This window comes from Balearica regulorum, chromosome 16 (assembly GCF_011004875.1).
Source record: "Balearica regulorum gibbericeps isolate bBalReg1 chromosome 16, bBalReg1.pri, whole genome shotgun sequence".
NCBI lineage: Eukaryota > Metazoa > Chordata > Aves > Gruiformes > Gruidae > Balearica > Balearica regulorum.
In genome coordinates, this window is record NC_046199.1 from 16,183,752 (window position 1) to 16,208,849 (window position 25,098).

At 44.6% G+C, this 25,098-nt stretch overlaps 1 protein-coding gene across 1 annotated transcript in view; it reads left to right on the top strand.

Annotated features, from left to right (window-relative positions):
• Window positions 1-25,098, top strand: part of ATP9A (ATPase phospholipid transporting 9A (putative)) — a 63,726-nt gene that overhangs the window by 7,893 nt on the left and 30,735 nt on the right. Inside the window, exons 2-13 of the mRNA XM_075769148.1 lie at window positions 2,708-2,852; window positions 3,160-3,273; window positions 6,718-6,826; window positions 13,764-13,822; window positions 14,716-14,767; window positions 15,350-15,444; window positions 16,455-16,535; window positions 17,878-17,953; window positions 21,067-21,143; window positions 21,745-21,905; window positions 22,662-22,804; window positions 23,573-23,685. Coding sequence (XP_075625263.1) covers window positions 2,708-2,852; window positions 3,160-3,273; window positions 6,718-6,826; window positions 13,764-13,822; window positions 14,716-14,767; window positions 15,350-15,444; window positions 16,455-16,535; window positions 17,878-17,953; window positions 21,067-21,143; window positions 21,745-21,905; window positions 22,662-22,804; window positions 23,573-23,685 — 1,225 coding nt within the window. The remainder of the gene's footprint in view (window positions 1-2,707; window positions 2,853-3,159; window positions 3,274-6,717; window positions 6,827-13,763; window positions 13,823-14,715; window positions 14,768-15,349; window positions 15,445-16,454; window positions 16,536-17,877; window positions 17,954-21,066; window positions 21,144-21,744; window positions 21,906-22,661; window positions 22,805-23,572; window positions 23,686-25,098) is intronic.

Consider the following 25,098-nt stretch of genomic DNA (forward strand, 5'->3'; position numbering starts at 1 on the left):
TGGTCCGTGATGAACGTGTCAGGTGAAAGCCCTGGGATCGTAACTGAAGCTGGGGACCTTACCAGGACTCTGGCTTTGGAATGGAGAGCTTGACTTGCACGGAGCTGGTATTTGGCACTGTCCAAAACTTGTGATTTCACGTTCCTTCCGGAGCGAAGCATGGCTGCTGTGTAGTGCTCTGCTGTCTCGTTGGCGTTGGGGTCAGAAAGCTGCTTTGAGTGAGAAAACCTTCTCCCCTGTGTTTGGTGGCACCTCTACGCTTACGGCGCCAGTTGTTCTTGAGCACTGACTAGAGAAAATCCACCTTTTCACGGCTCATCTGTCACTCTTCATGAAATATAATAATGTCAAAGTAATTTGATTATGCAAAAATCCTTTTGTCTAGTTTTAAGAGCTTGTGAGAAGTTATCCCACGAGTCAGCCTGGTGAAGTTGGTGCCTGTGCCTGCTCACGGGGCACCGAACCACACGGCAACACCTCTTCTTTGCTGCTGGAAGCAAAGCTGATTTTTGTGCCCCTTATCTGCTGAAGGAACTGACTTAACTGATAACACATCTCTCTGTTTATTTGCATCCAGCAGGGCATAAAACATTAAAAAATGGTATCTTGGTAGGAAACCACCCTCTGCGTGGTGAGTTGTAAACGCTGTTCATCATGCTGCACGTATCTCCTGGCGAGATGGTGACTGCAGGAGCCAAATGCTTTGTGTACTTCCTTCAATCGTTACTTCTTTCGGTTAGGTGTGTATTTGACTGAACTTTTGAGGCAGAAGGCCATGATTCAAGAGCAGATCTTAGTGGTGGTTTCTGGAAAGGTGTTTGTAAGAGCTCTGAAGCTTTTGGTTATCAATCCGGCTGATGCTGGCTGTCCCAAATGTCAATGAAATTCAATAGGTCTGTTTTTAAAGGAACAAGGGCATTGGGAAGAGATTGGCTTTCAGTAAGAAGCAGTGACCGCAGAAAAGGAACCCTTTTGGGATTTGGGAGGGTATAACACTGCAATTTGGAACAGAGAGGCTTCTTCAAGGCACAAGAGGAATCTCTGAGAAGTCCTTGCATCTCCCACGAGGTAACCGAGCCTCCTTGATCCATTGCCCGGAGGAAGGACTCGTTACCTCGAGCACTGACGGTTTTATCCACTACAGTCCGTGCGAGCTGAGTTTTCACTGGCTGCGGCAGCCGGGGTGAAGGTCCCACGAGGTACCTTGAATGCACCTTCCTGAATTCCTGTGTAACTTTTAGCAAAGGCCAGAAGTGATGTTAAATAAATAGCTTTAATATAAGCCTGAGTTGGAAAAGTTTAAAAAAAAAAAAAAAATCAGCATGCCAACATGTTCATATTTTATTTGTTTTGAACAATTTTGGGAAAAATGACATTGCAAGATATAAAAGGTATTTGTTGAGCTGGGTAATTGAATCATGACAATGTTTAATAGAGCAAGAGCAGAGATACCACTGACAAAGTAGGCAAAAATGCAGGAAAAAAATTAGAGCAGAGATTATATTGGACTAGTCTGATTGCAAATAGGATGAACCTAAATTCCTGCAGCCCTTGCTCTGGCAGCTTGGGGATGTGGTGCTGGGTCCGGGCTGCCCTGCCTAACCTCGCAGCCTCTGTGGTGGGGCTGCAGTGGGACAGTCACCTGAAGAGCTGAAAACACAGATAAACTGACAAACTGAGACTGTGTAGCTGGATCTACATTGATCTCCGTCAATGAAAAAGTCTGTTACTCATTGGTAGTTAACATACAATTTGCCATTAACGTAAACAGAGCTAATGACTGTAATACTGTATAAAAATAAAATCAGTAATCATTTAGTATCTATTTTCAGAATCTTAAGGTTTGATTTTTTAGAGGATTATAGATTATTATTCCTCGGCAAGACTGTTTTAAAGTACAGAAATTCAAATATGCAAATATGAAACCCTTCTGTTAAGAAGGTATACATCTCTGCGAGGTAGGGGTTGTAGGGAAGGGGAGGAGAATCTCTGTCTCCATCTCTCTTCTTGAGGACATAGGAGATGACTTTACATATATGCGTTCCTGTTAAAGTTCAGTTCGTAAATGGAGAAGGCTCCTTTTGCTTGAGGAAGATTCCATATGCCAGCAAGGAAACGGAAGCAATAACAGAAAGTGCCTGTTACTGTTTTATTCGTGGAGGAGCTTTCTGGCATAAAACCTGCAGTGGATGGATGCAAGGGGACCTCTCCTCTGCCCGTACCCCACGCCCTCTCTGCCTGTACCCCGCACCTCCTTGCTCCCTGAAGCCCTTTCGTTCGCAGGCGGCGGCAGCTCTGCCAGCAGCCAGCACTGACTCGGTGCGTGATGAGCTTGGTCCGTGCATCTCCACGCATCCATCACTCCCTGGAAAGCCGGACGAGGAGCCGCCCCAGCCCTCGTGGCTGCAGCCGTGTCTCGCCCTGCCGCAGGCTGTCCGGCTTTGAACGCGTGGTTACGTGATGATTTCGTAACAGCTCCGGCACCGTTCGAGGTGTTTGCTGGTGGCGAGGCCGGGCTGCAGCCGGCGGGTGTCTGTGTTTGGCAGAAAGGCAAGCGCTGGGCTCCGAGGCGCTCGTAGTCCGGCGGCTAAGTGACAGGGAAGAAGTGATGCTCAGCTGTTCTGCCTGGCTGGCAGAGGGTCTGGGGTGCGAGTCAGAGAAACGTGTTAAAAATTAACTCGTTAACTAACTACTGTTCCTTCTATAGGTGCTGTGAGTGCTTAAGATGCTGTGGGAGGAGAGACCCAAGGCCTCGTACTGTTTGGCTTGGCCATCCAGAGAAGAGAGACCAGAGATACCCTCGCAATGTGATCAACAATCAGAAATACAACTTTTTTACTTTTCTCCCTGGGGTAAGCGTGAAGAAAGTCACTTTTCATCATCCTGCCCCAATGCTTTCCCCAATTTCAGTGGGTTTACAGTAGACAGGTGCAGAACCGGGAGCTGGGGGAAATAACTCACGTTTGGGTTGTGTTTGGTGGGTCTCCTCGAGGACACGGAGCCGTGCGAGCGCCCGGGATGCTCAGGGACTGCCCTCGGTTTGCGTTTCGACACTAGAGGAGCGTGCGGAAATGTTCCTGGGGGTTAGTTCAATAGGCATAACTTCTCAACTCCGTTAATCTCCTCCCTCCCCTTTTTTCCTTTTTTTTTTTTTTCCAGGTGTTGTTTAACCAGTTCAAGTACTTCTTCAACCTTTATTTCTTGCTTTTGGCCTGCTCTCAATTTGTCGTTGAAATGAGGCTTGGCGCGCTTTACACGTACTGGGTTCCTCTGGTAGGTCATTTAAGGTTTATTTATTCAAGAAAGTTTCAGTGTTTCACAAAATTTCTTGTGCTGCCTTTTCTGTAGGGTTTAAGTTTGCACCTTAAATCACTTTGTTAGCTTGCTTCTTCGGGCCCGCTCCGTACGCATTATAGCAGAGGTGCCCGTTCCGGCCCTGAGCTTTATTTTGTAGAGGCGTGAGGGGGATGTGAGAGGACTGGATGTGATGGTTGGACTTGATGTTCTTAGAGGTCTTTCCCAACCCTAAAGATTCTGTGATTCTCTGACTCTGCCCCAGCCCGCTTGTCGTAACAGAGCTCTGGCCCCTGGCCGCGGGCGCTGCAAGGAGCAGGGCTTGAGGAAATGGAGGGAGGCCAGAGCAAACGTATTTCCCTGGCGACGCCAAGTTGTTCACAGCCGCGTCTGAGCGGGCTGTGCTCGTGGAGGGGCTGTGTGGGGCCACCGTGCCAGGGCCAGCGGGACCCCGGACCGGCCTGGCAGCTGCGGCGAAGGACCGAAGGGCGCCTTCCAATGCGACCGTAGTGAGCGGCCGCGTGCGCAATGATGGCAGATTGCGTCCCCTGCCAGGCGGTCTGACCTGCGGCCTTGGGATAGGTCACGGGCTGCTTCGTAGTTTAACCGCATTGTGAAAAAAAACCAAAAAAACTGAGAAAACCACCCTCCCCAAACCTCCCACGTATAAAAATAAATACATAGAGACATTTTCAAACTCAGTCAGGGTGCAGATATTCTTTCCTTCCTGTAAACTATTTGCCCTTTTCTTTTGATAGCCATGTGTTTCACCTGCGATCAAAGGAAATCAATAATAAGCAGTTTTGAAGCAGAAATTCCAGTGCTGTCAAAGGACAGAAAGAGGAGTAATTGCATAGAATGGGCTTCTTAAATCTCTAAAACGCACTGCATGAGCCAGTTACAACTGCTTACATGCGTAAATATAGGTACCTGTATATTTTTTCTTTTATCTGAGTAAAACTATTATTTCTCTCTCTATGTGAATAACTTCTCTGCTATGCTTCAGCTTATAGTGTTGTAGAATAGTTTTGGCTCAGAGGACATCTGGTCCAGCTGCTCAAAGCAGGGCTGTCTTTAAACTTAGCTTGGTTGAAGTCATGTACCAGAGTTTTGAAACTCTCTGAGGACAGACATCTGGTTTACTTTAAAGAAATGACACAAACCCAACTGACCATTGATTAAAAAAGCGCAGGGCACTGCTTGTGCACTCATTTGAGAAATGGTGGTGGTAAAACTTGGTGACTGTTGAGGGAGCTGAGGAGGGGTGAAGGAAATTTGTCCTGCCTTTTAGACTTTCAGCACCGTGAAATCCCTGGTAAGAGCCAGGAAGAAGCAAGGGGCAGCTTTGGGACATTGCTCTAAATGTCTCTGTACATCAAAGCCTGGGTCTCACTGAATTCTCTCTCGAGTGTGTGCTGTAGAGCATTTGCTCTATGAATCTAACGCTAGTTTTGTAAGATCCTGCCCTATGAACAGCGTACGTGTGCTCTCTCTGGGTTTTGTATAGGCGGTTGTGACTTGTCCGTGCCAGGTGAGCAATCAGAATTTGGTGTATGAGCAGGATCAGAAAGGTCTTTGTTCGTTACTGGCTGCTAACACGAGTGTCGGGGATGGAATGACATGTGAGATGACACGGTGAGTCGGCACATGTGGGAATATTTTGGGGTGATTATTTGAAGACTTTAAACAGCTGAAACAAGTTGAAAATCACTGATGCTTTTTTATCTTATTTTGGAAAGCAGATAGGAATTTCTAGCTAAACACAAACGCAACTTGTAAATAGGAATGTTCATTCTTGATTTGTTGGTTATGGCAATGAGAGATCTTCCACGGTGGTGCAAAACAGACAGTCGTGGTCCTGAACACTGGGGGTAAAACGCTTCTCTGAAAATATTGTATTAATGGCTTCTTACTTTCAACGGCTGTAAATGTGGGATTGAATACAGGTCTCTTAAAAAAAGTAAATGCCCATCCTTGGGTCTCTCCTTGTGTGTGCATTTTTAAATACTGCAGAAACATACCGCGTTGCCTTTCAAGACTGATAGTGCTTAATCTAGATCATGCACTGAGATGTATGTGTATGTGCTAGAATTAGGGACTATTTAGTTTTATTACAGGGTTGTGAGAGCTGGCAGGTGATGTGTACCTCGGTATTTACATAATTAAAGAAACTCCTCTCCTTCAGTAGCTCTTAGGTCACCGCTCTTCATTTTCCTTTGGTTGAAAACCCTGTGAGCATTTGAATTGCTGTTGGGTAGTGTCAGCAGTGCTCCGCAGCAAGGCTTCCCTGGGGTGGGGGGTTCAGGCTCACGAGTTCTTTGTGCCCAGCTTAACAACTCATACACACGGCTTTCGGAGGTGTGTGCACAGCCGTTCTTTCTAAAATGAAGCTACCTAAAGCTGGAAATTGCAACCCACTGGCAAAATCTCCTGTTGGGGCAGGTGGGTGTTTGCAGACATTTTCATTGCTTTTCATGTAACTCTTGGTTTCTCACATCACCCTGCCCCCTTCTAAAAATAAAAAATGTTCTTATTGACAGAGATAATCAGTACGTGGCTGTAATTTTCAAGAATACAGGTTGTAAAAAGTTCATTTTTCTTCTGTAACAGTTGAGTGTGTTAAATGTTTAGTGATTCTGAGCTGAATAGTGCCTAACAAAACAATACCTTTGTGGCGCTAGCCCCATAAAGAATCATTTTGCATGAGTTTAGTTGTTTTTTACATAGTGAAGGATGTGATGTGAGCATGTTCCTCATGACAAGAGGAAATGAAATGACTGCCCGTGTCCACAGAAAAGTAGGACTGAAACCCTAATCAGACAAATGTGTAATTATACTATGAGTAGTTCACATTAATGTGTTTATACTGCATATTTTTGTAGGTTGAGTATGTGTATACATATACATGACTACACACGCATTACATAAGTATATATATATTTGCATATAGAAAAAAGAGGTTATATAAATTTCTGTATAAAGCAGTCTCCCAGATTAGGTGAGCTAACTTTGGCTCTGTGGTGAGGGAGTACTGAGGTTTGAGGGATCCTGCCTTACATTGGACTTTTATGTAACCCCTCTCGGTCTGGCTACTCACCTGTGAAGTGAGATAAAATAAGTTACTTACACTCTTCAGATAAACTTTACCAAGATTTGCTTGGGAGGTACTGGCAGAGCATCACGGTAAAGCTAAGAAACACAACCATCATTTTTTGAGCGACAGCTCTGTTGTCAGTTTTTGCTATTGGGAGTTCTGGCCAGCAACATGTAATATCCTTGTAATGATTTAGTGAGAGAAAAGAGAGTAAGGAAATGCAGATTGTTGGCATCAGTAGTGATAAATATTGCTCTTATTAGAGGCAGATGTGATTTTTCCTGACCTTTTCATCCATTCTGTTCCCCCCCTCCCCATGCTCCTTTTAGGGATTTGTGCTTGCTGTTACCGTCATCCGAGAGGCCGCGGAGGAGATCAGATGTTACATGCGCGACAAGGAAGTGAACTCGCAGATCTACAGCAAGCTCACAGCAAGAGGTCAGCTCGGCGGCTCCAGCGCCCGCTGCATCCTGGCACGGCTGCGGCAGCGCCGGGGGTTGCAACTCAATCAAACGCTGCTGACAGTCGGAGGAGCAGAGTTCAGGGAATGGGGAGGGGGTCGCGGGCACGTGGCTTTGCGGCCACGCCGCTGCTCCTGCCACTGCGGAGGCCTCGGGGGTCCGGGGGGCTTCTCAGGGAGGGGTCCTCGCCAGGCTGTGGTGGGTGCTGGGCTTTGCGGAGGGTTTGACAGGGAGATGCTCAGCTAATGGCAGAGGAGGTTAATTGCCTCAAATAGAATCCCAGACTGGTTTGAGTTGGAAGGGACCTCCCAGCCCATCCAGTGCCACCCCTGCCATGGGCAGGGACACCCTCCACTAGCCCAGGTTGCCCAAAGCCCCATCCAACCTGGCCTTGAACACTGCCGGGGAGCCAGGGGCAGCCACAGCTTCTTTGGGCACCCTGTGCCAGGGCCTCAGCACCCTCACAGGGAAGGATTTCTGCCTCACATCTCATCTACATCTACCCTCTTTTAGTTTAAACTAACTTCAGAGCATCATCTCGGCGACCTGGCAGCGCATCTTCAGGCGCAGGAGCCCGTGCGGTGTGCTGGGACCTCACTGCAGCCAGCACCGGGCGGGGGTGAGCTGCCGAGCAGCTGATGGGATATTTTAAACCCTGCTTGCTCCTGACCCCGGTGTAGGCCAAAACGTCTTCCCCAATTATTGTCCCTTCTTGGTGGATTGGAGCCACCAAAGAAAACGAAACTGGATCTGAATTGCACTCAGTTGTGGAGGTGGATGTTCTCAGAAGGGAAACCTGTTTTCCTTCCTGCAAAGCTGTGACCCGAGAGAAGCGCTCCGTAACATTGCAGGGAGGGAGGGAGAGGCAAATACAGCAAACGGCATAGTGGGAAGAAAACAAGAATGGAACTGTAGTAGATGTGATATGTTGTTTGGGGGCTTGGGGGGGTTGTTTTTCTTCTGCTTTTGGTGACAGTGCATCTGTCTTCCCCCTGCATGTGGTTTTTGCTTGTTCACCCTGTCAAAAAGAGAGACGGATGTAAGAAGGATTCCTGCAAGATACCAATTCATATTCTTTAATGGAAACAACAAATGTGTGCTTAAAAAAGGGAGGAGGATCCATGCTGGCAGATAATTTGCAAAAGCACTTTACTAGTAGAATTAAACGCAGGTCTGTGACGTTGTCCGAAGCTGGTTACGCAGTGGTTGGTTCCAGTACCGAGGGTGAAGGTGGGCGCTGGTGTAGTGCCTGGGGCTGGGGACCCTGTCAGCACAGGTACTGCGACTGCCCGCTGTGCTGAGTGAGTGCTGTGTGAGTGCACGTGTTGGAGTGACTTAAGCTTCCATCGCTAATTGAACATGCAGTACCAGTTGAGTCTCATAGTTTTTTTCTGGGTTGTACCAGCCAGGGATTTGCATCGCGCAGGTCCTTTGCTAACAGAGACTGTGTGCTACGTTATCGCATCTTTGGGGTGTCTCTGTCAGCAGCGACTGAAGAAGTTAATCAATACTGGCAGTATCTTCTCTTGTATTTTTTGTATAGATCATCTTTAGCCCCTTCCTCCAACTGTGAGGAGTTTGGAGACCTCGTTTGTGAGCGAGTGCAGGCTGCAGCTCAGCGCTGCCCCGTCCCCGCTCCGGCCGTTGTTTACAGCCGTGCCGGACCTAACAAAGACATTTCACTTTGCGTTTGAAAAATCGAGTGCTGCCTCACTATGGAGTTACTCCTAATGCCATGACAATGACGGTGAGGCCAGGGGTTTGTTTTTAAAAAGGGAATGAACTGAATTAAAGCAACTCCTTTTTTCATTTCCAGTTTCTTTGTTCTAAAAGTTTATACTCCTGAATTAAGATGTAGTGAGCTAGGCACAGTAAAAGTAAGCTGCTTTCAACACTTGCACTTTTAAGAATAAGGCTGTTTTTTAAAGATAGTAGCTTAAGGCTGTATATATTTCACTTGCCAGGAATTATGAGGCAACTCCGAACTCAGGAGTTTGAGTTTCTGAATATTAAATCCCCTTTTAATAACGTGTTCTTACTACAACACTTAAAATGCTTGGCAACCAACAAAAGCCTCATCTGAGAGGGGCGTACTACATCTATTTAAAGATATAAAAGAGTTGCCTTCTGGATTCTATTCAATGATCTATAAGGGGCCTGACCTCTCCTTTAGTTCTTTTCATATTGCTATTACGTTTCCCATGAATGATTTCCCTCCCCCCAGTCCTTTAACTTTTCTGATTTTGTGAAAGAAGCCAAGGAGGATTGGCAGCTGGGCACCAGCCGAAGATCTTAAGCCACTTTATTTAACACGCATTTGGTGCAGAAACAGGAGTGAGACTCTGGAGTTACTGGTGAGAGTAGGGAAACCACAGAAAATTACTTGTGGTTTGGGGAGAAAAGTCATTTTCAGTCCCTCACTGAACCTGGTGTCTCTCTGTATTTGAGCTTTTCAGGAGACCTGAGCATCCACTGACTGAAACCTCAGCACCTCTGGGGACCCCCTGGGAGCGGGGAAGGACCTTGAGGCCACCGTGGCTGGGGGCGTTGGGTTGGGTGTATTGTACCTCTTAGAAAAAGCAGGCGAGCTGCCAAGGAAGCCCTTCATCAGGTTAGAAGTAGGAGCAGCAAATATCAAAATAAGCTGAGAATAGCTGATCTGAACCATTCATTTTCAGCAGAGCTGACAAGGCTCCAGGTAGAACTTGCCTTGGACTGTTTGCAGGCTGTTTGTTGGGTTGGTTTCTTTTTTTTTGGTGTTGAATAGCACGGTTCATGCTTCAGGATACTGGCACAGCCCTGTACTAAAACGGGCAGTGCAGAAGGGTGCTGGGACACAAAACCCCTCTGAAATGTTGCTGTATAATTTTTTAAAACTTCACAACAGTTTCACCTCCAAAGGCAGCATTTGGCGGGGGTGAGGTGAGGCTCGACACTGAGCACGGCCGTTCTTGAAGCTGTTCTGGCTCTAAGGGCTCTAATGGGGCTGTAGCTTTCTCCAAGCTGTTTTTATCTCCCCCGAGTATTTGCACTAAGCTGCTGTTCAGGTGGCTGGAGAACAGCTTTTCCCATCTCCAACCTCCCAGCGCAGCCCCACAGATGTACATACGTTCTCAGGCCTGAGTGAAGTCCGGGAGACTCAAGCGCGTGCCTGTATGCAGTTGTGCGTAGGGATAGGAGTGAGCACGGGTTTAAGTGCTTTCCCGAATCGGGACCCTCCTGCCCTCGGTGCCTGCGGCTCGGTGCAGAGCCGCAGCTGGATGTGGCTCCAGGCCGGAGCTCTCCGGCTCCAGCGCAGCCTGGTCCCCCGCCCCGGGGTAGGCTGGGTTTGCAGCTTTGCTCCTGTGTGTGAAGGTTTTTTCAGGCACTCTTCTTGTCAAGCTTTTTAAGATTCACTAAGCTGCTTGCTTTGTAGAGAACAAGGGAGAATCCTCTTTGGATCACGTTTTATTTTGAATATGGTGGCTGAATTCTGGGGACTAATCGTTTTGGGGGGCAGCGTGAGGCAGAGGAGACAGTGATGCATTTTCTGTGTTCCTCTATTTTACGTAACATCAAAAAAATTCCACCCTGAACCTCTTTTCTCTTTCTACCAACGTAATCCATTTATTTTCCAAAATGATGAAACCAGCAGACTTCTGGAATGCATTTTGGTTTTTAATAGAAAGCTCTTAATTTAAAAGACAGTTATTTGGATTGTAATAAAAAATAATCAAATTTCAATCCCCTATTCATAAACCTACAAGTCTCCTTGTGTTCAGAAGTCTGTGTGCGGACTTTCTGCTTGATACAGAGCTAGAACTGTGCTGGCAAATTCTTGGTTTGTTTTTCTTCTCTGGCAGCCCCCTCCCCGTAACACTGCATAATGGGGAGAAACTCCGCAGCAAGAGCTGGGAAGAGACCTCCTACTGAGGGGTGCTACTTAAGATACAGATCATTGGCATTTACCAGCCATATAAAAACAATATTTTTCCAAACCCTCTGAGTCCTGCTCCACAGTTTATACAGCATAAGGCTGTAAAAGCCAAAAGTTTGGTGCAGCACATCCAAACAACACCTACCTCTTTTTTTTTTTTCCAGATGCATTTGACTTGTTTTAATAAAACTCTGGCTTCATCTTTAATTCCAGATTAAGTGTTTTGATCTGTACCTTAATGAAGGTCTGCAGATCTATGGTGAAATCTTGATGTAAGTGGTACAAAAAGGCCTCTCTTCTGGCTAATGTGTTAATACTTTAAATCTGCTTTAGGGTAGATTCATCACACTGCAGATTTGGTGATAATTTCAAAGGCCGTAGCTGAAGTTGCAACAAACTGTTTGCATTTTATTGTGTTTACGTTTTTGCCTTTTAAAAAAATAAATTAAGATACAGCAGAGAATGAAACAATCTAATTTTAAGATTTTTTTTTTTAAATAAGAGATCAAGAATAGTTGCTTTTTAAAATTGTGTTAATCATTGACTTGTATTCTGATTAACTTCTGAAAACAAACTGGAAGCGTTTTAAATGCTGAAAACCTATGCATATTTAGAGGAAGCACTTCTAGATGCGTTTATAAAAGCATGATTTTTTTATTACAAAAAAACCTTAATAGCAGAGCAGTATTGGGAAGGAAGGCAGTCGTGTTTTTAGCTAGTTTCTTCAACATGCGTGAGAAAACATCTAATGTTTAGGAGGTAGTTTCCTCACAGAAAGAAAAAGGAATGACAGAATTCCCAAGATCAAAATAAAACTAATTCAAGTAAGTTGCTTTATGGGAGTCCCGAGTCAAAGGAAACATCTGGTCCCGCGCCACCGGAGCGGGACATATGGTACCCACTGCGGAGATGTCAGCCGGCAGAGGCTGGGCTATGCCTGGAACAGCAGAGGTGGCTTTGCTGCCTAAAAAGGGCAAGTCATTTCCAGAGGAGTTATAAAAACGTGTGCGTAGAGAGGGCCTGGCTCTCCGTGGCCTCCAGACAGCTGAGCTTGGGAGGGTTGTTGAACAAGGCAGATCTGCTCCAGCTGCTTTGATTTTCCGTGCATTGGAAAAATTTTAAAGCAGATGACTTTGTCTTCCAAATAATGATCCAAAAAACCTTTTATGTGCATAATGGTAGGAAGTCATCACGTTGTGGCTTTGTCCAGGCGTTAATTTTTCTTTGCTGGTGTGAATTTACATCATTAGGGAAAGGGCTACAAAATAAGTTTCCATTCCTGAACCCTGCAGGTAGTCCTGCCTGTACTGACAGTCACCAAATAAATCCTTGTGATCTTTGAGAGAAATGCGTAAAATATGGTTAAAGGAATGCACCTCTCCTTCCAAGAGCCTTTTTGCCCAGAGGTTTAGGAATTGCAATGCCTGTGTGGGGAGAGCACACGGGGGTTTTTTCTCCTCCTTTGCAGAGGAGAATATTCAAAAGCACTTTTTGTTGTTTCATGAATAACCGTATTAAAAGGGGAGGAAGAGATGTTATCTGTCAGACCCTTTTAGTGTCATAGTACCTAACTTTGTATAGCCCATACAGAAGACTGCCAGGGATGCTTTTTTGGATCCTCTTGGAGTGCAGCTTTTCTTTTCAAGCCTCTGCGTAATGGACTCTTAATCCCCGGTATGCTTCCTGCCCTGGCAGAGATGGCTTTAGCCCACATTCATTCTGTTTACCTTTTTTTTTTTTTTTTTTTAAAAACTAAAAATCTCACAAGGCAAAACCCAGAACGTGTGAGAAACCTATGAGATATTTGTGAAATGGGCCATGACTGCTTATAATTTGTAGGAATAATTACGGCATGTAAGGAAGTCTGCATTTATTAGCAGCGGTGATGAAGCATGTTGTTAAGCACACAGTGTGTCACCGAAGCAGCAGGCTGCCGGGAGCCCAGAATGGCTTTCATTGTTAATCTGGAGCAGAAACACTGAAGCATATCCTGAGAAGGATGCTAATGAAGGGACTGCCAGTAGTAAAATCCTAGTGACCTTTGTGCTTTGTGCTAATTTCCATTCCCCTCCCTTCCCCCTTCTCCTCTCCCCTGCGCTGCTCCCCGGCCAGTTAGCCCGGGAATTTCGAGGTACAGTAGGAGTGTTGTCCGTGCCGGGGTGAGCTCCACGTGCCTCCCCCACTTCCACTCAAGTCATAGCAGATTAAAGAGGCTTTTGTTGAAATATAACAGACAGACACATAGAGGCAGGGTTCACATTGACTGATTATAAATCACTGGTTAGTCTGAGAAGCCAAATCTAGAGCTGGCTAATGATTTGAAATTACTAGCCAATTGTTAAATTAATCCCCTGTTTTAAAGCAACTGGGAAATGTTTGACAGCTGCAAAGAAATAAATATTTACGCATTTTCTGCAGGCCCTGTGCTCTGCAGGGTGTGCTCGGGCTGTGCCCGCCGAGAGGCGAGGGAGAGGCGGCAGAGCTGGGCCAGGTACAGGAGCCGCGTGGCGAGGGGAACGAGCCCGGGATTGAAGATGGGCCCGTTGTGCTCCTGGCTTCCAGGTCCTGGCTTGAGAGTTGAGCTTCAGGCTTTCAGCCACCTCGGGAAGAGGAGTCGGAAGCTGGGGGTTCCCTGTTGTAATTTGCCCGTTCTTGCTCTGTTGGCTGCCTGACGCCGAAGCGTTTTTGAGTTCCTGGGTTAAGCAGTACAAAACTAAGTCTAAGGGCTTGTTTCAGAGTTGTCACTACAGAGGGACCAGGGGTTTTCTGCGGCCAGGGCTGAGGCCTGGACCTGTTAGATGAGAGACTTTGCCTTACACAGTGGGAGCTGTGGGCTTGGTAAGACTTTACAGGGCAGTGCTGCCTAATCCTTGTGATAGAAACCTTACCCAGCTTCACCAGTACAGTGAACTGGGAGGAAGGGAGGTGAGGAACGTCGCACAGCACCCACAAACCTGTCCTGCTGCTGCTGTAATGCTCTGATCTCTTTCCTTTGCAGGGACTGTGAAGGTGAAGAGCTCTAATATACAAGTGGGCGACCTCATCATTGTTGAAAAGGTTAGCCTTTATGTGTGTCTCTTCTGTGTAAAGTACTTTCTTTGCTAGACCATAGAAAGTGAGATATTTGGAAGTCACGTTTGTTTTACGATAGGCTTAGCACGTCAAGTGTTGAACACTAGTTACAATATGTAATCACTTCTCAGGGTTCCCCCAGCCCCGCCCCACCAAAATAGCATCATCATCTTTACAAATGAGAGCGAATCTGTAGATTTGCGCCTATAACCTGATTTTTCCACTTACACTACGGCTAGATGAAAAGCTTCTCTGGTCCCTGACCATTGAACACAGGTTAAATACCCAGTACAAACGCAACATCCAAGAGTTGCTTTGGGCATAACGGACGCAAGTATTGGGAGAGACAGTGATCCATTTACAGGCACTGGTGCGTACAGGTGCATTTCCCCCTTTATACAAGTTGGGGGGGGGGGGGGTTATCCACAGATTTTTTTTGTTTTTACACAGTCTCTGTGCAAGCAGCTATGACCTCTAAAACCATTAGTATGAAAATATTCAGTACAAAATTTAAAAAAAGGAAAAAGGTAGCTGTGGACTCCTGATACATGCTTTCTTCTGGCATGGCCCTTCTTGAAGGGAAACAGCATTAGTTTAAAATTTCTTCATACTTCTCGAGTTACTCACTAGCTCTTTTGTAAGCCTAGCTGTTGGTCAGTCTGGTCAGTGGGAGCTGGCACCGGTTATTATTCTGCACTTGGAATTCTGCAGGGAAGCGAGTTCAGGATTCAAAGCAAAATGAATCTCAAGCTTGGGTTTGACAAAGAAGTCCTCTTTCCCCTCTGTGCCCCCTCTGCTTGTCGCGGTGGGGCCGTGGAAGGCGGCCGCACACGCGTGCGGGGCTGTATGCACAATAATGGCCTTTCTTCTCCGAACAGAACCAGCGGGTCCCTGCTGACATGATCTTCCTGAGGACGTCGGAGAAGAATGGTAAACATCTGGAACCAATTGTCAAAATAGCCATTAACCTTTCACTGGTTGTTTAGAGAAAATTATCTTTTGGAAATGTGAAAGAAATAATAGGTAATAGTAAAATTTTACAGAGACAGAGAATTCAAATGCTTTTATGGACCACCACTTCTCAGGATGTTATACTCTGTTTAGTTTGCTAATCAAAGTATGTAGGTAGTGGAATCCAGGGTAAATGAATCAGGTTGTGCAATGGGTTGTGTTATAGATGTAAATCATTTTACTTGCCATTCAGGTTTGTTTTCTTACGTGTGGGTAAGGAAATGTTTGATCAGAAGCATTAAAAAACGTAAAGACTGATGAGAACATTTCAGGTGTCTTAAAGATACAGTGCAGAGTCTCACTGTAGTCTGGACTAGTGGCAGGAAACGAATGTGTGATGCTGGAATATCTTTCTTACGTTATTCACAAATGTTACTTGAAATCAGATACTGTAGGAGGAAAGGAAAGAAGGGTGTCCTAGATAATAAGTTCATGTCATGAGCTATAGGTGTACCTAAGACAGATCTGGAAAGAGCACTGACTGGTGTTGAAAATCCACAGGGTCCTGCTTCCTTCGCACGGACCAGCTGGATGGGGAGACAGACTGGAAGTTGCGGCTGCCTGTAACCTGTACTCAGAGGCTACCAACTGCTTCTGTAAGCTGCCTTCCTACGAAATGCTCTACTTGGTGAACACGTGTTTTCTGTTTTACCTGAAAAACGTTTGAGTGCTTCCGTTAATGGGCTGTTTTGAGACGGTGGCTGCTGGTAGGATGCTCCTATTTTCCTTCTCCTCCCCAGAGCCCATCGCAGTAACTTACTGCGGGATGGGTCTTGTCGCAGGACAGGCACCCTTGGCGGTGGTACTTTCATTCCTTGCACTGCCCGATGTTCAGAGGCACAATTCATGCTTTTTCATGAAGTAGCTTCAGAGGCAGTTAAATTTTCATTGCTTGCCTTCATGAGAGGATGAGTGTCACTGTGGAAGCTCCACTGTACAGTCTGGAATAAGCATATAACCTCCATCAAACATGCTGTTTCCCAAAATCTGTAACTAAAGTAGTTCATGGGGTTTGTTTTTTTTTTTTTTTAAAAAAAGAGAGGGGAATCTAAGTACTTGTTTTATTGATGTTCTATCTGTAAAAAGTACAAGAAGTTTGTTTTATACAAAGGCTTTGAGGCCAGGCATTCTCTCCATGGAGTGAACAGTTCATGCTTGTGTAGGAGTCAGCAGTGAAAACACTGTGCAGAACCGGTGTATCCTCTGGTCACCACAGAACTGTTCCTAGTGACACTGGCATCCTGAACTAACTGCTGAGAGACAGAGCTCCTTGCTTGCCTCGGAAGACCAGTCCAAAACCCTCTTTGCTACGAAGTAGTAAGTGTGTTAGGCTGTCTTCATTATTCAGGCTGAAATTTCTTTATGGGGCACCGACATCTAAGTAACTCCCAGGAGTCTCTCAGGCATCAGTTCAAGAAATACTCTGCAGTGAAGCTGGTACAACAATTGTATTCTCTCTTAGACAGTTGGGCTGTAGTAACTAATACAGTTTAGTAATTATCTTGACTTGATAAGTAACTCTTGCTCGAAGTATTTTGGTAGAAACGTTTGTACATTATTAAAATGTTGCTGTCTAACTGTCTGCCAAAACATGTCTGTTTTGTAGGACTTACTGCAAATCCGATCCTATGTATATGCAGAAGAACCCAATATTGATATACATAATTTCGTGGGGACCTTCACAAGGGTGAGTCTTGCTGACATGTGCTTGAAATCATGTATATGGAGTTTGCTACACAAACCTGCTGGATACTGCCAGGATGCCAGAGTGTTTCAGGAGAAATAGTGAAGTGTCTCTTGCCATTTCTTGTCTCTTCTTTCTTTCTTTTGTTTCTTCATAAAATCCTTGAAGTAAATCTGAAACAAAAATATGGTTATTGAAGCTTTGACTTGGACACGATGTCAGAGGCTGTTTGGGATTAAGTACCTTACTCTGACGGTATTAGACCTGAACATTTGGATGGAGATTGGTAGTTACGTGTTCGTGGTGCCTGTTCAGAAGGCGTGAACTCTGTAGGATTAAAATCCTTTAATTGTGAAAAGGCAGGATCTTGGCTGGATCAGGCAGTAGCAGTCTGAATCTGAGTCAGTTGGGTTTTTGCCTTGAATTGCACGCAACCTCTGTGAACTCAGTTCTGTCTGCCCCATTTCAGAGGCAGCAGCTCAGAGCCACAGTGAAATATCACCATTCAAAAATACCTATCTTTTGACTTGTTGGGAAGATGCATTGCCTACTTGGGGCGAAAGGTTGGGTTTTTTTCCTCTCAGTGGGATTATGAAAATTTTGAGAGATTCATCTAATGCCCTTGGGGAGCTTTCAGAGGACAAATGGGTTTGTAACAAACGGCAGACAGTTACAGCTTTTTAGAAGTTTTTGCTGGTATTTTAATTCAAAATTGTAGGTTTTGCCCTTTTGTCTTTGTGGCATGGTTTAATGTCGTTTAATAGTGCTGGCACGGAAGAGGAGTTTGAGTGGCCTGGGGAGGCAGTTCTTGTATAAAACCTGCACAGACACTCATTTACTTTCTCATGCAATGGTATAGTTGTGTAGAATTAATCTTTTGGTGCCTAACAGGAATCGCGCTTTCTTGTAACTGTTCTCTGGTGCGGATCAGACAGCTTTCCAGGCATCGCTGAGTAGTACAAACAGGTTCTCAGTCAGATCTTACAGTAAGTAGCAGGAGAAGTGCTATTAATCCACATGAGCCAAGTGAGGGAACGTTTTCCCGTAGTCCCTGGAGAGCTGCTGGCAAATCCCTTTCTCTTTTATGATTCCCGGGGACCTTCAGCAGGCAGAGGCATCTTAGTAGATTTTTTTTTTCTCCCCTCCAGTCCTTCTGTTTCACTGAGCCAAAGTGCTCATGTTTTTAACCCAACCAGAGATTTTCCTGGGTTTATGAAAATCCTCCCTCCTATCAAGAAGCCCTCTCCCAGCATCCCTCTCCAAACACCTCTGTGCGACTCTCATCACCCACCGGTCTTTTGCATTGCTGACAAGTTTGTTTATTTTTCTTTTAAATCTGTTGCAGGAGGACAGTGACCCTCCAGTAAATGAAAGTTTAAGCATAGAAAACACCCTGTGGGCCAGCACAGTGATTGCATCGGGTAAGATGGAGGCATGTGTAAATCTTTTTTTAAGGGAATATGTTAACAATTTTTAAAGGTCTTTTTGTAATGGAATAATAATCTCTGTCAGTTGGAGAAATTAGCAGTTGGAATGAGGTTTCCCACTTGTCCTAACACCTCTGGGGAGCTGAGCTGACATCTAATTGCCTCTTGGACATTCCTAGATGAGAAAGAATTGGAGTGGCCTTTGGGCACTTCTTTAGCATCTAGGACCAGAATAGCACTTAATTGCTCTCCACATTGACATCCTAATCTGTAACAGAGATGGTGTCAAATAGATTCTGGTAACAGAAGCTAAGATGAAAGATTTCCAGGTAAGTGCTTCTATTGAGTTCACTTTTAAAAAGGAAAAAAATAAATTCTTTGACAGATTTTGGCTTATATATACGATAAGCTCCCAAGGCCTGAGATTAATCAATGCCCTCTTGTAGAGGCTTGTCAAAGTAAAAGCCTTGTTCCTCTCCTGTCCAGCGTGCTTGCAAAGTTTGCAGGGCGATAGCTGGAGGAGAGTGAAGTTCTGTAGCACAGTTCTGGAATTGAGATTGTCGAATGGAGACCTGGCAGTGCCGTACCAAGGTGTACGTGGAATGAATAACAATAGGAAGAAACGCGGACTTCAAAAGATATTTGATGTACTGAAAAGATTTTTATTTGCTCTTTTAAAAGCAGAAAACAGTGGATAAATTTTATTCCTGTATGTTTCTTTCTCATCCTGCTCTGACTCTTCTTCAAACTGTTTTACAGTGTTGTCACAGTGCTTGTGACCAAGGGATTGTAAAAAACCTAGTTGTCCAAATACAATTTAATCAAGGTTCAAATAAAACTTAATCAAGCAAATTATGTTTATAGTTTAGTAATTGCCATCCATAACCTACATTCCTCCCCTCAGAGTGTAGACACGTGTAGTCAGCCTGGCAGCTTCAGATACCCAGCAGGTTGCTTAAAGCACAAGTCTCGGCTCATCCCACTTTTGAACAAAACAGCTGGAGAAATGGAAAGCCATTTTTCTTGTGATTCTGTCCTGCATGGCTACTCTCCCCACACCCTTTCCCAGGGTGGGGCTTTCTTGCCTCTTGTATCGAGGCTTTAATTTGTACTGGCTCTTGAAGCGTTGCAGATCTCGCAGTGCCGTGGCCGAGCCAGACGCGGGGGCGTCGCAGTGCATAGCCCTGCAGAAGCCGGAGGGGAACGCTCTCCTGCCCTCCGCACCCTCGCAGCCCGTGCCTGCTGAGGGTGAAAGCTCTTCCTCCGCTGTACACCCAGCTGCGTGCAGTATACGCGTGGGTGCAGACGTTTTGCCCGCGGGAGGGCACGGCGCGCGCTCTGCTCCGCCTGCCACCACTGCAGTGCTGTTCAGGAGTCCGCGGGGCCGTGGTGTCTGTCCTCTCTGCCCAAATGAACTGGCTGTTTGAAGCCAGGCCTCCCTTCCGATCATGGACAAGTTATTTGTAGGTAGACATCTTTGAGTTCAGTTAATAGGAATAACGTTTCCAAATATTTTCATCGTTTCAAATGGTTTATGCAGTTGAGTCTGTTTTGAATGGCCATAAACCAACTAGAAACACTCTTTTCATACATAACAATGTGCCTTCAAGCTGTTCTCTAGTCCTGGCAGGCTCTTCCTCTCATTTTGACTGACTTGATCAATATAATACTCTGGTTTGTTTCTCCTGTAGCAATAGTAATAGCATCTTGTAGGTTATTTCTGTTAGGAAAAAATGGGGATATTATTTTTCTTCTTCCGTAAGTGAAAGCTGTCAAGTTGCGGTGATGCCATCTCACTGGGGCAGCCTTTGCTTGTAAGACGAAGCAGAGCTGTGTCTTCCTCCATCTGCTGCAGTAGGAACGGGTCTGACTCTGACTGTTTGTGGTTGATCTGGAGTAGCTGTGCCATCTGCTGATTTGAATTGCGATGATCTTACCACCACCTGCCATCTGGCTCCAGTGATTTGTTCTTGGTTTTGGGGTTGTTTTGTTTTTTCTTTTAAAAGGAATGCTTCCCAGCGTATTTTTACAAACCACCTCTTTTGAATCAGTCTTATTTAAAAATAATTTACTTGCAGCTTGTTAAAACTGATCGTTAATGGGAGCGGGGGAATAGCAGAGTATAAAATAGCAATGTATTTGCAGTAGTGCCTTTTTTTTAGTGGTGCTGTTCTCCATTTTTACAGACTCCTAAAATTTTCTAGTAAAAAATTAGACTTTGACAATAGCAGCTTTTAAACTCTTGATGGTAGATAGCTTTTTCTTTATGGCTTTTGCAAAGTCTTTTAGGGAAATCTGTGAAAAAAACAGTAATTTATGGTGCTAAACTGTATTACGTTTCTGTGAGAAGAAAAGGGAGAACTTTGTTGCTCTTGGATCTTTAGCAACCGTGGGACACAGCATTAAAATATGCTGATGGGCTCCCAGCAGCTCCATCTGTTACAGGAAGGTAGGAGTTGGTACGATCCGCCTTTCAGTGGGAACAACAATCAGGCAAACACTTAAAGTAAATTGTGGATTTTAGAATAAGGTAATTCTGTCTTTGGAAGCTGTTGGAATTCATTGGTTGTACTCTGATTGTGGCAACCTTCACCAGTAAAGAACCGTAGCCCAGAGCGCTGATTTAATTTTGACAGACTGTGAAGAACCACTGTCTGGTGTAAGGCAAACTTACCCACACCAAAGTGGGGTTCAGTGTGGTGGGAGGAAACCCAAGAAGTCCTCCATCCTTAGCAGCTTTCATTTGTAGTGGGGAGAGACAATTGACATCAAACAGGGGGTCAGGGAAAGTCGAGCGAGCAAAGCAGTTGGCTTCTCTTGCCATGCACATTAGTTGACGCAGTCTGTGCTGCTGCATGAGTCTCACCGCGTGGGCAGCATGGTTGAAGACTTATGGACTTTTTGTGGGATGTCTTCTGTTCAAAGTTGGTGTTTTCATAGGTTTCAGGTCCTGGCTTCTTTAATTTCTGGTTGCTATTGCTTCTGAAATTAACCTGCTAAAAATCCTTTCTAACTGCCAAACCTTTGGATCCAACAAGTGTTTATTTTATAGAGAAAACAAACAGAGGTTATTTCTCTTCCGCTGATGCGTGCTCTGTGGTGTTTAGGTACTGTTGTGGGAGTTGTCCTCTACACTGGAAGGGAACTGCGCAGTGTGATGAATACTTCAAACCCAAGAAGTAAGGTATGGTAAGGAAGCAGTCTTATAATAAATAAAAAGGGGCAGAAATTTATCATTTCTTAAAGAAAATCCTTCCAAATGGGATATGTACACACTGTAGGGATGACCTCATAGAAATAATGATTCATGTCTCCCAGCCTATGAGTTGAGATAGCTACCATAGCAGAACCTGTTTCCCCTTATTTTTTGATGCTATTGCACATGTGTTGTTTCTTTTTTTTTTTTTTTTTTAAGGTTGGTAAACCCATTGTTTTATTTGGTTATAATGAGGTAGTCCCAGCTAGAAAGTTTATTTTGCTGCATTCTATTACAGCAAAGCTAAGGCAAGGTGCAGGGAGGCTTCTGTAGCCTGCAGGTTTTGGCAGCGTGAGTCCTCTCACACCTCTTGATGCATTGCTTAGCTTCCAAAGGATAGAAGTCTTATTTAATAAGCTGGCAACAATATTGCTTATACATTTAAATGTGTTTGTAGTGTTTTAAAAGAAAAGAAGTTGACTAGTGGAGAATGGCTCTTTGGATATGGCAGTTCGTTCCTTTTGTGAATATTGCATTGAGCTAACGTCTTCTCTTGTGCCTTTGAAATGTCTTTATTTTATTTCTTTAGATTGGTCTCTTTGATTTGGAAGTTAACTGTCTTACCAAGATCCTGTTTGGGGCTCTCGTGGTGGTCTCGCTTGTCATGGTGGCCCTTCAGCACTTTGCTGGCCGTTGGTATCTTCAGATCATAAGATTTCTCCTTCTGTTCTCAAACATCATTCCCATTAGGTAAGGCGACTGCTAATTCTTCCCAGCAAAACGCTATTTCCTTTGCATCCTCCTCCACGCTTCTGGTATGAACAAGCACATAAACTCTTATGGATTCCTCATTTGACAAGTAAGAAAATCTAGAAATAGAAATCAAATCACTGTTCAAACATACGAATTGCTTTGTTGTTTCTGCTGAATTTGTTTAGCACGTTCACCCGTTCACTGACTGCCTCAGGCTGCGCATTAGTCACTTACGGCCCCTTCTCTCGGTGTTCGGGCTGCCTGGTTACTTTGACAAGAGCAGAGCAAAAAATGGAAAAGGACAGATATTTATACAGCATGTAGTGTGACAGGACCCACCTGCCTTTTAGAGGGGACTGAAACTTTAATATTTAATTGCACTGTATTAATAAGTAGATTGTTACTTTCGGTGTAGGTCTGGGATGTGTTTCAGTTCCATTTTTAACCTGCTGTCTGCATGTCAATCACGCTGTCCTTACTTGTCTTCCTCTCAAATTATATCTGTTTTTCTGAATATAATTTTATTATCTCTCTTTGAATTACAGTATGACTGCAGCAACGCACAGTCCTTCTCCCAATTTGCCACCCAGCCACTCACTTTGAACATACTTCTCCCAAAACACCCTCTTGGGCAGCTCAAATTCAGCGTGGAGAACACGTCCTTGCATTGCACTGTGGCCATTCACAATGATTTTTTCCAAAGTTTAACAGGAGATACATTTTCTTTTTCTTGTTCCCCTTCCTCCTGCATAGTTTACGTGTGAATCTGGACATGGGGAAAATTGTCTACAGCTGGGTGATCCGCAGAGATTCCAAAATCCCTGGGACTGTGGTTCGTTCCAGCACTATTCCCGAGCAGCTGGGGAGGATATCCTATTTGCTTACAGACAAAACAGGTATCTATGTAGGAAATACAGTTTGGAGTCATGGTTTGTTGTTGTTTGGATTTTGTTACGCTTTTGGCAGACCAAAGACTATAATGTAAGATTTCTTTGGACTAGAAGAAATAGGCATTTCCTGTCACTTTGACAATATGATTTAAATGGGTTTTGGAAAAAAAAAAAGTTGCAATTTTTTTTTGCTCTGAATGTACTATAAGTAAGATAGGACAGGAATATTATGCTACTTCAAAGAACACTTAGTGTGCTATTAAACCAAAAGCTGAAGGTAAAAATAAAAGCAACTTCTAGAGTTAGTTGTCAAAGCGGGATGAAAAATGCTTAGACACGTAGGCAGGAACGTACCATCAGGCAGTCTCCTGCTGTCCTTTCACTTCTAAAGTTGAGCTTGAATTCAGAAGACCCAAGCTGTAATGAAAGCTTGGTCTGACATAAAATCCTGGTCCCATTGAAGTTGTTTCCAAAAGTTTTCTTTGGTTCCACCAGGACCAGAATTAAGCCTGCAGATCTTGCTGTCATTGACTTTGGGGTGAATAGTCTCGTTCTTATTTACTGGCACGGTAGTGTGCAGCACTAATTCCCGGGAGGGAATCAGCCCTTGGGTTTGTTCGTATTGTCTGTTCTGCTGGCCTGAGCCTGGTGCAGTGACCGATTCAGCTTCTGGCCCGATTTCTCTTGGACTGGGGGTACAGCAAGGAGAGGAACGTGTGCTGCGCAATAGGCGTGTTGGTGTTCTCTCCATGTCTGGTGCTGCTGCTCTTGCAGGAACTCTTACGCAGAACGAGATGGTCTTCAAGCGGCTTCACCTGGGAACGGTAGCTTATGGCCTGGACTCCATGGATGAAGTGCAGAGCCACATATTCAGTATATACACACAGGTACAATTAAATTGCATTGCTTAACTCTTCGTTCACAAAACACCTTTCCAAGCCACTGGGCTAATGGTGATTAGCATGGCAAGGATCTGCCTATTAACTGTTACTTTTTGGAAAAGTCTGAAGGTCATCATGATTGCTTATTACATGTGTAGATTGTTTCACATCCACCAGTCTTCTCACTCTAACTGCCACAGCACGTGCACGGATTTGTAAGTGTAAGTGTGTGTGAGTGCCTGTGTCTTGCTGCTGAGGTCTGATTGTAAACCAGCATGCTTTTATTTAGATACCATTTACAGCAACCACAGCGTTTGCTTTGTTGAAAAATTGGCTCTGGTCTGGTATAACTTAATCCACCAAGTTAGTGGATTAAGTTGCTGTTTGAAATGCTGTGCACTGGGGCAATAATGAAGGAAGAGGAACCGTCGGTGCTCAGTAAGCAGTAGCAGAGAGCAGTGTACCAGTATCGCTGCTTTAGACTTGATGGTTACAAGAAAAAATGGTAAAAGTGGGATTCTTTCAGTAATGCACCAGTGATCTTATATGGTGCATAACTGACGTCTGCTTTGAGAACTACCTACACCTAAAGAAGGCAGCTAAGTCAACATGTGAAGTACAGAACAGGAAAATCCTGTTTCGGGCAGTCTCTCCCTTGCATTCCTCTTCCAGTATCAGGGGATGAGCCAGCGTCTAAAAAGCCTTCATCCCTGGTCTTAGACTCTAATTTCAGTATGGTATGACAACCAGGTAATGCCATGTGGCCTGTTTGGGTCAGCAAACTGTGTTCCTTTGCACTTTGCAATGAACAAGACGCTTATGAGTTGAAACTTCATACAAATATGTGCACTTCCTTTGTACAAGTAAGGATGAGGTTTTACTTAAGAATATTACTACCTTTTAAAAAAAAACATAAATCAGCTGTCAGCAGCTGATGTTCCAGCCACCCCTTGGAGTGGTACTTATAAAAGATTTAAGAATTGTCACTAATTATGTAATTGTGGGAGCCTTATTTTTCATTTTCTGTTAATAACCATTCTCTCAACTGCAGCTAGAGATAACTTTTTCATGACTTACTGACAATTAGGGGTTTTTTTCTTTTCTAAAATGTGATTCCACAGATGCAATCTGCAGACGTTAGTGATGGGTTACTACTCCTGTGTCGTATGTCAAGCATTTTCATTTCTCAACAGTTGAGGAATTGCCTCATTCCGGCAGAAACCGCAGAAGTTGTTTCGAAGTGCCTGTGCTTTCCTTTGGGCATGAACACCCAATGCACCAAACTGGGGTTTTCATGTCACATTGTTTTTGCTTTGCTCGAGAGATTTTTAGACTGAAGTGCGCTTTTTATACCCCCCACAAAGTGAAACACGAAGCCAGCATTCCTGCCTGGAAAAAGGCACTATGTACTTACTGTAA